This window comes from Pleurodeles waltl, chromosome 8 (assembly GCF_031143425.1).
Source record: "Pleurodeles waltl isolate 20211129_DDA chromosome 8, aPleWal1.hap1.20221129, whole genome shotgun sequence".
Lineage (NCBI taxonomy): Eukaryota > Metazoa > Chordata > Amphibia > Caudata > Salamandridae > Pleurodeles > Pleurodeles waltl.
The window spans coordinates 532,594,283-532,606,732 of record NC_090447.1 but is presented as its reverse complement, the minus strand read 5'-3'; the positions used below and the strand labels follow the sequence as shown (position 1 = coordinate 532,606,732).

The 12,450-nt window shown below is 41.7% G+C and overlaps 1 protein-coding gene across 1 annotated transcript in view; it reads left to right on the top strand.

Moving 5' to 3' along the window:
- Nucleotides 1-12,450, top strand: part of UGGT2 (UDP-glucose glycoprotein glucosyltransferase 2) — a 1,372,316-nt gene that overhangs the window by 942,222 nt on the left and 417,644 nt on the right. The window contains exon 24 of the mRNA XM_069204567.1: nucleotides 9,369-9,464. Within this exon, the coding sequence (XP_069060668.1) occupies nucleotides 9,369-9,464 (96 nt within the window). The remainder of the gene's footprint in view (nucleotides 1-9,368; nucleotides 9,465-12,450) is intronic.

Below are 12,450 nucleotides of genomic sequence, written 5' to 3'. Positions count from 1 at the left end.
TACACTGGAAGGATCTTCTGAGATTTGCACTATGGATGGCATGTGAGAATGGGAAAGTTTTCAGTTTTGTACTGTTGGTAAGAATACTGAATTAAAGAGACAGTTTCAAGTTTGCTTGTCGAAATCCATTTACCAGTTAATCATCAAACATCCCAAGGTCCTTAGGAGCTTACTAATTCAATTGAAAAGTGGACCAAATTATACCTTTTAATTTTCAGATGTGTAACTGTGGGAACTGTTCGCAAAACTAATCAGGAGTCTTGAGTTTTGCATTTGCAAACTGCTTTTATTCGGGATTGTGTGTAGAGTGAAGAATGCATGGTCCGAAGTGTGTGTGGACTTACGAGTATGTTAACAGGACTGTGTGGAAATAGTCAGGATCAGGAGTGTGTTGTCAGGACTGTGTGTGATGTTTGTATTGATTGTGAACTCAAATAGGAGTATCAGTTTGTGAGTTATACGTTTTAAACTATTTCTGTGATGGATTTACAAACTATTTACATTCAGGAGAGTGTATTGTATCAACAGTGTGTATACTCTGAAGTGTGTATGTATTTGAGTATCTACACTGCCTTGTAAGGACTGAGGAGCAAGTGTGTAGTCGGGAGCATGTGTGAGTGAGCAAGGAGTGTGTTTACAGGATATATGCAGGACTGTGTGTGTGTAACCGGTAGTGTATAAAGTCAGGAATAAGTGTTTAGTAGGGAGTGTGTATAAAGTTGTGTATATATAATCTAATGACCTCTATTCAGGAGTGTGTGTGTGCGCAGAGTGAACACTGCATAGGCAGAAGTGTGACGACATTAGTATAATTACAAGACTAAGTGAAGTCAGTAAAGAGTGTTTTGGTGGCAGTGGATGTGGTGTTGGGAATTACTGTGTGCTATCTCAAATGGCAGTCTTATGTTTGCAAACTCAGTACTGTGTTCACAGCCTCCTTTGCGCCTCTGTGTCTGGTCTCTTAATTGAATGTGGAGTCAGGAGTGTATGTGTAGAGTAAGTCAGGATTGTTTGAGTGTGTGGAGTCATGAGTGTAAATTGAGCCAGGAGTTTAGCTGAATCACGCAGAAAAGTGAGGGACGTATGCAATGTTTGCAGACTTTGCTGCAGTTTATAATCTGACAAAAATATTTGCTTTTAGTCACTGCGAACGTCACTAGACGTACAGAAAAAGTGCCTGCGCTAACGTGCACATGCACAGCAACTGTTGCTAAAACGTAGAACAATATATATATTCTTTGAGCTTGCTAACTGGACACTCACATTGTGCTTTAAGTCTTCTAAACGTATGAAGAGATTTTCAGCAAACCAAGAGGCACTGAATGTCTGAAAGGTCGCTGTTTATAAAACGTTAGTGATCATCAGTTCAGCGGTTTCGGAGTTAAATGTGCAGTAATAAATCTTATGGAAAACACGTAAAATATTGTATTCATGTGAAATATGGGTTTCATCCTCATAATGACAGCCCTATTTCATTCTGCACATCTTTACAATTGTCCATTGTTTAATCAGATTTTATTCCTCAAAGGTAAACAAAACCTGAGCATTCCAATCAGTTACCCGTTAATAGATACACCTTGCAGATAAGAGGTTTAAAATCGATTCCTTCTACAAGGAAATTGGTATTTTTATACATTCATAGCTACATATTTTTTCTACCGACATCCCAGCAGTGTAGTCATATATACACTTATTTTCAATAAACATTAGGATACTGATGTTGAAGAAAGCACATTCTCCAGCCTACCTGTATTATAAACACACACAATCAGTAACATGGTGTGATCCTTTATTGCTATCCTGTGGTTATGGTGACATTTGCAAACCACTCATCCGTCATCCTCATCGTTTATGATTTTGCCAGAGCTTGTTACTATTGATATTGGATTATTTTGCACAGTTACTATGAGAACGTAGTTTATTAGTTTGGGTGAATTTCTGTGTACCACAAGGAATAAAGTCACTAGCCAAACATTTCAAAATATTACACCTGAGCCCAGCCACTGGTAGCTATGGCACAGAGCAGACATGCTTAACTTAACGAAAATATATAAAGCATTTAAAAGAATAAAAAGAGTTAAAAAGTCGAAAACACACCAAAAAATACAATCTCGCACCAATGTATAAACATAGAGAAAAATTAAATAAGCAAAATTATACATTTGCCGCAAAAATCCAATAAAGTGAACCAGAGATACACCTTTTTACAGATTTACGTCCAAATAGTGCAAAGCTCCAATGGTAGTCATTGATCAAGGTACATGGAGGCCTACACTCGATTTGGTCTGAATGCGATGAAGCAGGGGTCAAATACACCAAGTAGATTGGCTCAGCTAGGGTCTGGAATTAGGGATGTTCAAAAACATTTCTAAGTTCCAGCCTGAAAAGGTACTATGTCATTTTTCTGGGGAGGAACTCCTTTCCATGCATGACAAACTTGAAATTCAATCCAGCCCCATTGATTTGCTGGTTGGACACTTTCCCCCTTTCCCCTTTCAGTCCAAGCTCTGAAGCTCCAGAGCAAAAGTTTTGAAAATGTTCCCACACTTGTTTTGGTACCCCAAAAAAACAGTCTTCTATTACCAAGGACCCTAGAACCTCACCTCAGAGGGAGCATATAGAGACTCTTTGGGTGTCAGGCAGCGGGTAACATCAAAGTCCAGTCCAGTCCAGCTCAAGTTGCCACTGATCAGGTGGGATTCTTCACAAGAATGTCCTCTTCAGCTTCATTATGTTTCTCTCAGAGGATCAGCCGTATGTTTCGGAGGTCTTTCTGTTCTTGCATTTCAAAAGGAGGGAGGGGTCAAATCTCCTAAGGTCCATCTCACAGGTCATGGATGCCAGGTGGATCAGGTTCTGTCCAACTGGTTCTGTTCGCAAGTCCATCAGTGTTCTGTTGGGGTGCCACATTAATGCCTGGCAGTAGTTAGTGGGTGGCGATGACTCATGAGCGCTCCCTCACTAATGGGTTAGAGTTCCCTAGGGTCACCTGTCCCACTTTCAGCCATTTCTATTTGCCTTACTTCAAACAGGCCCAAAATGCAATGTGACAGCGCAGTGGCCACCCACAACTAACACCAAAATCCAGTTTGAAGCTGACACTTTACCCACAGCAAACCCAGTCACAGACATCTTGTAGGACAAAAGCAGAGTCCTTCAGCAACCAGACAGGGGATACCCAAGAATTCTCCTGGCATCCTGTCCTCTCCTTTTCAAGTGCGCCAGAGTAGTACATGTAGATCTACAGAACTGCCTGGCAAGATTTGACACTGTGGTATCAACAGAATGTACACAGACACCTCTTGCATATTCTGTTGAGCTCAGAGGAGTCATCTCTGCCCATTCAGGTCAGCCTACTGTGTGCTCCTGGGAGGGATTTTACATCTCTTTCACACATCTTACCAGGCAGAGCACAGGCTGGAAGTTGGTAGAGGCTAATGATAATTCGCCCTGTGACAGCTCAGACAGGTAAAGGGTAACTCTCTAAAAGTTAATTTTCCTTTATTATTTATTACAAATACAATTTCACGGTTTAACTGTATTTTTCAAAAGCTATTAAAAATAGTGGTTTAATTATTTTTCAAGCTTGTCCCTTTCCAGATTAGCAGGCAGGATTGGTAGTTTAAACCACAATCTGGTTTTCTACATAGGACAGCTAGGCCTGCCACATTGAAAATAGCGTTTAGGGCCTTGTCACTATAGAGACATGTTAACATAAATTTTTGACATGTCCCACCTTTAAATACCATGGGCTGCAGGGCCTACATAGGGGTGCCTTACTAATATTTAAAAAGGAGGTTTTCACCTGTGAACAAAGGTTATTTTAACAGGTCACACTACAGACTTAAACAGCAGCAGTCAGGCTACAATGGTAGACCTGAAACCATGTTTTCCTTGTCACACTAGTGGATGGCACTATAAATGCTGCAGTCCACAGGTGACATTTAACTTTTAATTCCAGAGGTGCAGTTTCTACACCATACACTATGGCCTTACAGGAGAGTTAGATACACCAATCATGAATTAACCCGTTTCCATATGTTTTAGAGGTCACAGGACATACACTGGGCAGCAGTGCCACAGTGTGCAGAACATGAAAACCTGCAATAGAAGTCAGCAAAAAGATGGGGCGACCATGCAAAAAGGGCCATTTCGCACAGTTATCAAGTTATGTATTCTCCATGCAAACATATATTTCACCTCCTTTGGTAAGGTTGACAACTCTTTCAATTGGGAATCTTCATCCTTAATAGGTTTGACTCCCTTTGATCACTTTGAAGTATGCTTGAGTTTAATGGAGTTCTGAATTCTGCATGCCATATGTAGTTATATTGTTGAAAGAAGTCAGAAGTTCTAGGAGGTCCCAAAGCTGGTCTCTTTTGCATTTAACATGGGCGGTGCCATTGATGCCTTTCATTGGCAGCAGTTCAGCAGCAACTGAACGAAAGTCAAATAGCATTTGCTGACATACCAGATTTTTTTATTAGTCATTGCCTTTTTTTGGCTTGCAGATTGATGGACAGCTGCTTCTTTTGAAGTTAATAAGCAAACACCATGGGGCTTATTTAGAGTTTGGGAGGCAGTCCACCAGCCATCCTGAACAGAGGAGTGATATCTTCTGATCCCCTAGTGGAAACGTGCCCCTCACACTTTGAAATCCCCAAACGACATACAAGGTTCTCTGTGCCTGAACTTCTCAAAAAGTATGCAGAAACTGAAGGCCTACTGTCACACCTTCCACAAACAGAGATGCCACAGACTTGAAGGGTGACAAAGACTAGTTCTAACGTTTGTGAACATTACACTTAATACATCAACAAACTTGGTTTGTGTGTGCCTTTGTGTGACTAACAATCAAACTTATCACATACGAACAGAACAATTCATATTAGGTACATGAAAGAAGCAGACCTTATTCATGGCAGACATTTAAGGCTACACATTTATCAGCTCAACGTGTATCTGGCAAGAGCAACTCTCATAATTCCCAAATACCCAAGTCCACACCAAGTTATATTGTCATAAATTCAAACATACTTCTTGTTCATAAACTTTAGATAACACACATTAAAAAAAAACTTGGCATAGGTGAAGCTTAGCCGGACCAAACTGTTACATACACTGCAAGCATATACAATCCACAGCTTATGTTGAGTGTACAAAACACACATAAGCCTTTGTTGGTGAACATCAAAATTTGATAGAGACTTCTAGTTGCAGATTCCTTACCTTAGAATTTTCCCCCCAGGCGTCAGACTGGATCCGGAGATTTTTTCTTCGAGCAATACCCTTGCTCGTCGGTTGGTGGCATCAGTCGACTCGTAGGCGTTGTGGTCGCCGTGATGATGTCAGGAGTAGTACATAGACGCAGCCCTTGTGCAGTGACGTCAGTTTCTTTTAACGACTTTCCACGCCAGAGCGCAGGGCCGCTAAGAACACTGGTATTGGTGCACCAGAGCTAAGGACCTGAAAGGGGTAACCCATGTCCCTAGAAATCAGTTCGCAAGCGGGGAGGATGGGTGGGCAGTAAGGAATCTGCAACTAGAATATGTCTCTACCAGATATTTCGTCACCGAAGGTAAGTAACCTGTACATCTGATAGAGACTTCTAGTTACAGATACCCAAGCAATGCCATCCTCGGTGGTGGGCTGCGACCTAAGATCATACTAGAAAGTCCTGCAGGACCGAACGACCAAAGTAGCCGTCTCGACGGACCTGACTGTCCAGGCAGTAATGTTTAGCAAACGTGTGCAGGGATGCCCACGTAGCTGCCTGACAGATATCCAGGACAGGAACTCCGCGTGCAAACGCAATGGATGTAGCAGTGGCCCTGGTAGAATGAGCCCGAAAGCCTTCAGGAGGTTGCTTTTTCGCCAAAGCGTAGCACATTTTGATGCAGAGAAGCACCCATCGAGAGATGGTACGTTTCTGCACCGCCTTCCCTTTCTTCGCACCCACATAGCCAACAAAGAGTTGATCGTCCACCCGGAAGTCTTTGGTACGATTGAGATAGAACGCCAACGCTCTTTTTGGGTCCAGATGGTGGAGCCTCTCCTCCTCATGGGAAGGATGTGGGGGTGTGTAGAAGGTAGGCAGTGATGGACTGGCCAACATGAAACGGTGTAACCACCTTAGGAAGGAAGGAAGCTCTAGTGCGTAGCACCACTTTGTTGGGGTGTACGGAGACAAGTACCGAGGTTTTGAAGAAAGGGCCTAAAGCTCACTCACCCTGCGAACAGAGGTGATGGCGATGAGAAAGACAGTTTTGAATGTGAGGATCTATAAGGGACAATTATGCATAGGCTCAAAGGGAGTACACATTAAGAAAGTAAGTACAATATTAAGATCCCACTGAGGCATGATGAAGGTAGTGGGAGGAAATAAGTGGGTGAGCCCCTTTAAGAATCTACTCACAAGAGGAGATTTAAAGAGTGAGGGCTGATCAGGAAGCCTAATGTCTCTACCAGATATTTCGTTACCAAAGGTAAGTAGCTTGTACTTCAAGGCATAAACGTATCCAGTGTGGACAAAGCACTTGGTCTGGTGGAAACAACTGTCACACTTGCCAAAGTCTTTTGGGTCCTGAAAATGAAGAAACTTCAATGTTCAGAACTTCTATGGCAACTCATCAACTTACTAGTCGTGTTTGAAGCACCTACGCTACTGGGACCACTTATCACACACACCACACAAACACACTATGTTATCTGGAATTCTAGCTTCAAATAAATTTGATGTGCTTGCACATCAAACTACCGAAACCAACAAGCACTAGATGGGTGAACTGTCACCTTGGTGTGTGAGACACATACACTGGCCACAGCTTATGTTTAATGTAGAAATAATGTCTGCTTCTAATTTCTCAAACATCAAACTAAAGGTATGAACACAGTTGGTGTGGAGAACAACTTCACCTTGGCTACCAAAACATCACACTAATTGCATACTGGGCACAAGTCCTGCTATATCTTTAAACGAAACTTACTCCTTTGTTCGCAGATGTGAAACAAAACACGTCAACAAAAAAAAAATGTTTACAGGGCTTTGCAATCTTCTAACTCAGTATCACAAGAGTGTGCCTCTTAACCGTGAATACGATGTTCACGAACCCTGTACGGACCAAATTTAATAATTGCATTTAGTATTTACTAATATCTATGCAACCAAAACAAATGTTTGAATCTTGCTTGCCTTAACAGTTATATGAGCCATACCTAAATAAAAATGAAATTCCAGATAAAAATTAAAGTTAAAGAGGTGCTCAGAAGATTGGTGATAACAACAATGACGACAGCACAAAACCTAGAAAGACATGCAATTATTAAGTTAATGCACTGTTGTAATCTTACCTTCCTTCACTGCCTTACGGATTGACAATACCTTCTTTACAACTCTAGACATTTTTTCACACTTGCATACGTTTTGAAGGACAAAATCAGGTAACAATACACTTCAGTGCTCAAATTGACATATAAGGAGCATTTTATAACATACATTAACACATGATGACCATAACATACAACAAGCAATACGTTTAGTGGCAGAAGCTTTCACCAAATAACAATAACGTCCCACGCAAGCAAGCAATTACGCAATCACCATGTCAATTCAGTGTAACTACACATGAAATTCCCAGCCTCTCCGAGACATTTGGACCACGTTCTTAAATTTCATAAAAAAATGTATGCAGTTTTTCTGGGATAAGATATATTTATTAATTAGCTTAAAATGCATTTTGCATCAGTGCACATGTATTCTTTAAACCTAGCAGCCATATATGTGACCGCATAATATCCATCAATTACTTTAAAATACCCTTATTCCATGCCAATCTAATTGTACCCACCCTAATGTCATTGATGTTTTATTAATATCAAGCAGATTCTGTAGGGTAGACCACTTTAAATTTTTCCTAATTAAACCCTCTGTATATAAATATATAACGTGTTGATGCCCTTGTGTCTGCTAATTCTGCAAAATTTATCAAAGCCTCGTTATCTTGCAGTAAATGGAAATATGCACGTATTAATATTCCTTTTTGTAAAATATGATTCTTGACATGAAAATGTTTGATTTCACTTAGCTTATATTTATGATCCTTCTCACAGATGTTTTTAACTCGCTGCCTAAATTTTGTTGGTAACCATGGGATGCAAATAAGGAGGAGCAGAGCGACCGCAAACAAAAAAGTCCTATCTACTCTACTAGTCTGTATTTTCAAAGCGAATAGGCCCCTCGGGCTCCCGTAGGAAGAACCCTTACAAGGGTGATGTAAACACCTTTGTTCTGGCCAGAACGTGCTCTAGTAAACATGCTCTGCATTATGATGTGAAATCCGCACTCAGTTAAATGGCCTGTCTTATTTTGTGCACGCTGTCAGTGCTGGATGTTGGGGAATAGAAATGTGTCAACGTAAAGAAAATTACTTCCGGTTCATGGACTCCTCTCACTTACCCAAGACCTGCCTACCAAGGCATACTGAATGCAGCAGCAGTTGGCATGTAGGCAGAGTGGGGCGGGGGGTAGATCGGGCAAATGTGGTGTTGGTGCATGCTAGAAGAGTAGTGTGTGTAAATAAAAAGAAAAAAACACTTACCTTGATTGCTACACGATGTCCTCCTCGCTCCTGTCTCATTGGGCTCCAGCAAATTGCCTTAAGCAACCATGGCACTGCTCCCATGCTGGTAACCAGCATGACGGAAGCGCCGGGGATTGGAGGGAGCGGCCTCTCTCAGCACTGTCAACAGACCTGGAGACCTGTGCCTTCTCTAACCCAGCTGTCTTGAGATAGGTAGGTTAGAGAAGTTTGAAAGGTGCATGTCTGTCAGGCCGTCACAAGACAGCTGGTCAAAAAGACATGCACACTTTAAACTATGTACAGCTCACTGCTCTGCTGCCACGCAGCAGCTGGGGGTCATTTTAAACAGAGGAGCCGCTCCTGACTGAATGCCAACCTTTGTGCTATTCCTAGCTTTTTACATATTTTGAACTGAAGGATGTACGAGGGGGAGTTGGGAAAAGTATGCTGCCCATCCCTAGATATGTACCATTTTATTTTCATTGTTTTATCGTTAAGGTAAGGTTCATACAGATTTTTAATATAGAGAAAAGTATAAACTAAAGTTAGTAGAGGAAAAAAAGTCTTCACATAGAATGTCGTTTTCCATATGATAACCAATTAACTAAATAGAAAAATTAAAAACCCTACAGATTTTCTGCCGTAGGGGACAATTCACAAACGTGGGGTTCAGAAACAATTAACATTTGTCAAGACTGTTGTGATACTGGATTTCTCAAGCTCAAAGAATACAATTACAAAACGATATTTACTTCATTTTCTGTTCATTGTTTGTTATATTTTTTATAGTGGCAGTGATATGGTTTTGAAAGTAGATGCTCTTCTATCTTCCTTGCCTAAAGGAGAAGCTAGACGAAACATCAAGGATTTCAAGGAGCACTTTAGGTAAGTGTAAAAGCAAAAAATGTTATTTTATTTGTTTTTATTTTGTTTAAAATATCTCTAAAGATTAATCTACACTGGAAGACAGCAGATTTGTGAAGGATTATATAGTTAATGTATATGAACAACACATGTTTGTACTCAGTGGCATATAAAATGCACTAAATGTTAAGTATGTATCTAAGGAATCAAAACACATTGTTATTCACTGTGGAAACACCCCAGGGTTTATCAAATGAGACTGTTTCCATTGATTTAATTCTTATTTGCTGGTATTTGCTAAGGATTTCCTGCACATTTGGCTTTCTGTAATGTTCTTGCTATGTTGGGTTTGTTATTACTAGTTGGATTTCTTTCCATTTTTGGCTTCCAAATGTCTGCCAGTATGCACGAAAGAACACAATTTGCAAATTGCCCTCTCACTCAATTGATAGTATAGGTACCCCAAGTGGAACATCGAGCCAAAAGCAACCGCACCTCCCCCTTGTCCACTGTGTCTCGTTATGTTGTGCTGCCAACCAAAGCACCTGCTGCTCCAAAGGTGCAACCAAGTGGGGTTCAGTGTTCACATATTTAAGATGAAGGGGCACCAACAAAATTCTCAACAAATGTAAGAACATCCAAATATGTTGCTCCAATGCAGCTTTTATTAGCTTCAATATACCGAATGGAAACAAGCCAACACGTTTCGTTTACCATCTGTGAACTTCAGCATGGCACTGTAATCAAATCCATAATTCACATAGCCATGATAAGCCATACTGCCAGCTCTCCAAGCGCTCAATGCGACACCATAGGAAATTACCCCAGATAGCAGAGGTGTACAAATAATCACTATTCCTGAACTCAATGTCTTGTGCACATTATAAAAATACACAGGTTTCCTTCATATCCATTTTTCATTCCTTAGAGTTTACTGTATAAATTGCTGCATGTACAGTACACAATTTCAAAATCATTATAAGCTGCAACTCACTTATTGGCTCTGAATATCATTTGTTCTAAAACAACCAACAAACACCATTTCTGGGAACAGGAGTCTGACGGACGTTAAGGTGCATTAAAGTTTTTTTAATTGACCATCAGGACTAGAAATTACAGATGAAAATGTCACAAATTGCTCTGTTCGATGGCATGTGAGGCTGTAGATACTCATGCTCTGCATACTTCTGCCATCTAGTGTTGGGTTTGGAGTGTTGCAAGTTGTTTTTCTTCGAAGAAGCATTTTTGAGTCACAGGATCGAGTGACTCCTTCTTCTCAGTGATACTGCGCATGGGCATCGACTCCTTTGTTAGACTGTTTTCTCTCCGCTGTCTGGTTCGGACGTGTGTGTCTTTGCTCAGTCTTTCACCACACTCCGGTTCAAAATACTTCCTTCCGTCTTCTGTGTATCAATGGTATTGTTCGTCAATCGCGTATTCCCATCTTTGCGTTTGTCTCCTCTTGTCGGTCCGGGCACCGACCGCATGCCCTCTGAGGTGACCTTACCGGTTTCTGGCCTACCTAACCACCCAGCACCAAAGAGCATTGCTGAGCTGATGGGACAGAGGCAGTTTTGTTTCTTTCCTCGCTGTCACTTGAAATTTCCCCACACAGACCAACATCTGGTGTGTAACCTGTGCCTCTTCCCTGATAACCAAGAAGCTACCTGCGATGCCTGCAAATCCTTCTGGTCAAAGAAGAAATATAAGTCTGCTCCCACTAACCCGCTATATATCAGATCCCAAGCCCCTCCAGACTCCATAGTCGCCACCACTGCACAGAAAAGGGCCAACAGTCAGGGGACACTCCTCCTCCACATAGGGAAAGTAAAAAGCTAGATGCCGCTGGCAAAAGGGTGCCTGCCCAGGCATCCAATCATTGGCATATCACCAATTCACAGGCCTTGCTAGCGAGATATGACCGAGCTCATTGACATGAGATGGAGGAGCTCCTCTAACTTCTCGAAGATGAGCACCGCAAAAGAGGACAGCAGCTTGTTGCAGAGGGGCAAACAATCACAAATAATTTCATCTGCTGTACCCTGGATGCTGCAGACACATCTGCATGCGTTATTAACACTAGTGTGCTAATAAGAAGATGCGCACGGCTTCAATGCTGTGGATTCAAACCAGTGGTCCAGCAGGTGATGCCCAATATGCCTTCAACAAGAAGCACGTTTTTGGCCCTCAAGTGGACTCCACCCATGAGAAGCAGAAAAAAGGTACCAACACCGCAAAAGCCATGCTCTTCAGTCCCCCTCAAAAAGGGGCACTTTTTGTTGCACCATATTCAGAGGTGCTTACAAATCTACAACCTTAGAGGCGTCTACTTCCCAGCCCAGAAAGCCTTTACCCTCATATTCTAGGGGTTTTATCAGGGGAGCCTATAGAAGCAATAACAACAGAGGCAGAGGTAAGAGCACCACTACTGGAGGCTCTCCCTCCACTTCAAAGCAGTGACTACCTCCGTCTTCCCCTGTCCACTCCACAGATGTCAGAGGAAGACTTCAAAATTTTCATCCAGAATGGGTCAACATCTCCATGGATCAATTAGTTCTTGTCCATTATCCAACATTTTTATTGTGTGAAGCTCATTACCATTCCTCCAAACATTACCCCTCGCGCTCACAAATTATCCCAAGAACATCTCAAACTTCTCAAATAAGTAGTTCAGTCCCTTCTTCTCAAACGGGCCATCAGCTCAGTCCCCTTGCAACAACAGGGATCGGGAGAATATTCCCTATATTTTCTCATTCCCAAAAAATATGGCTCTCTCAGGCCTATTCTGGACCTCTGATCATTAAACCACTACATTCTCTCAGAACACTTTCACATGTTTACTCTTCAAGGCGTTATTCTGCTTCTACAAGATGACTTTATGACAGTCCTAGATCTAAAAGACACCTATTTCCATTGCCCCATCCACCCTGCACATCGAAAATACCGAAGATTTGTGGTTGGAGGCAAACATTTCCAGTTCAAGGTCCTGCCTTTTGGATTTATGACA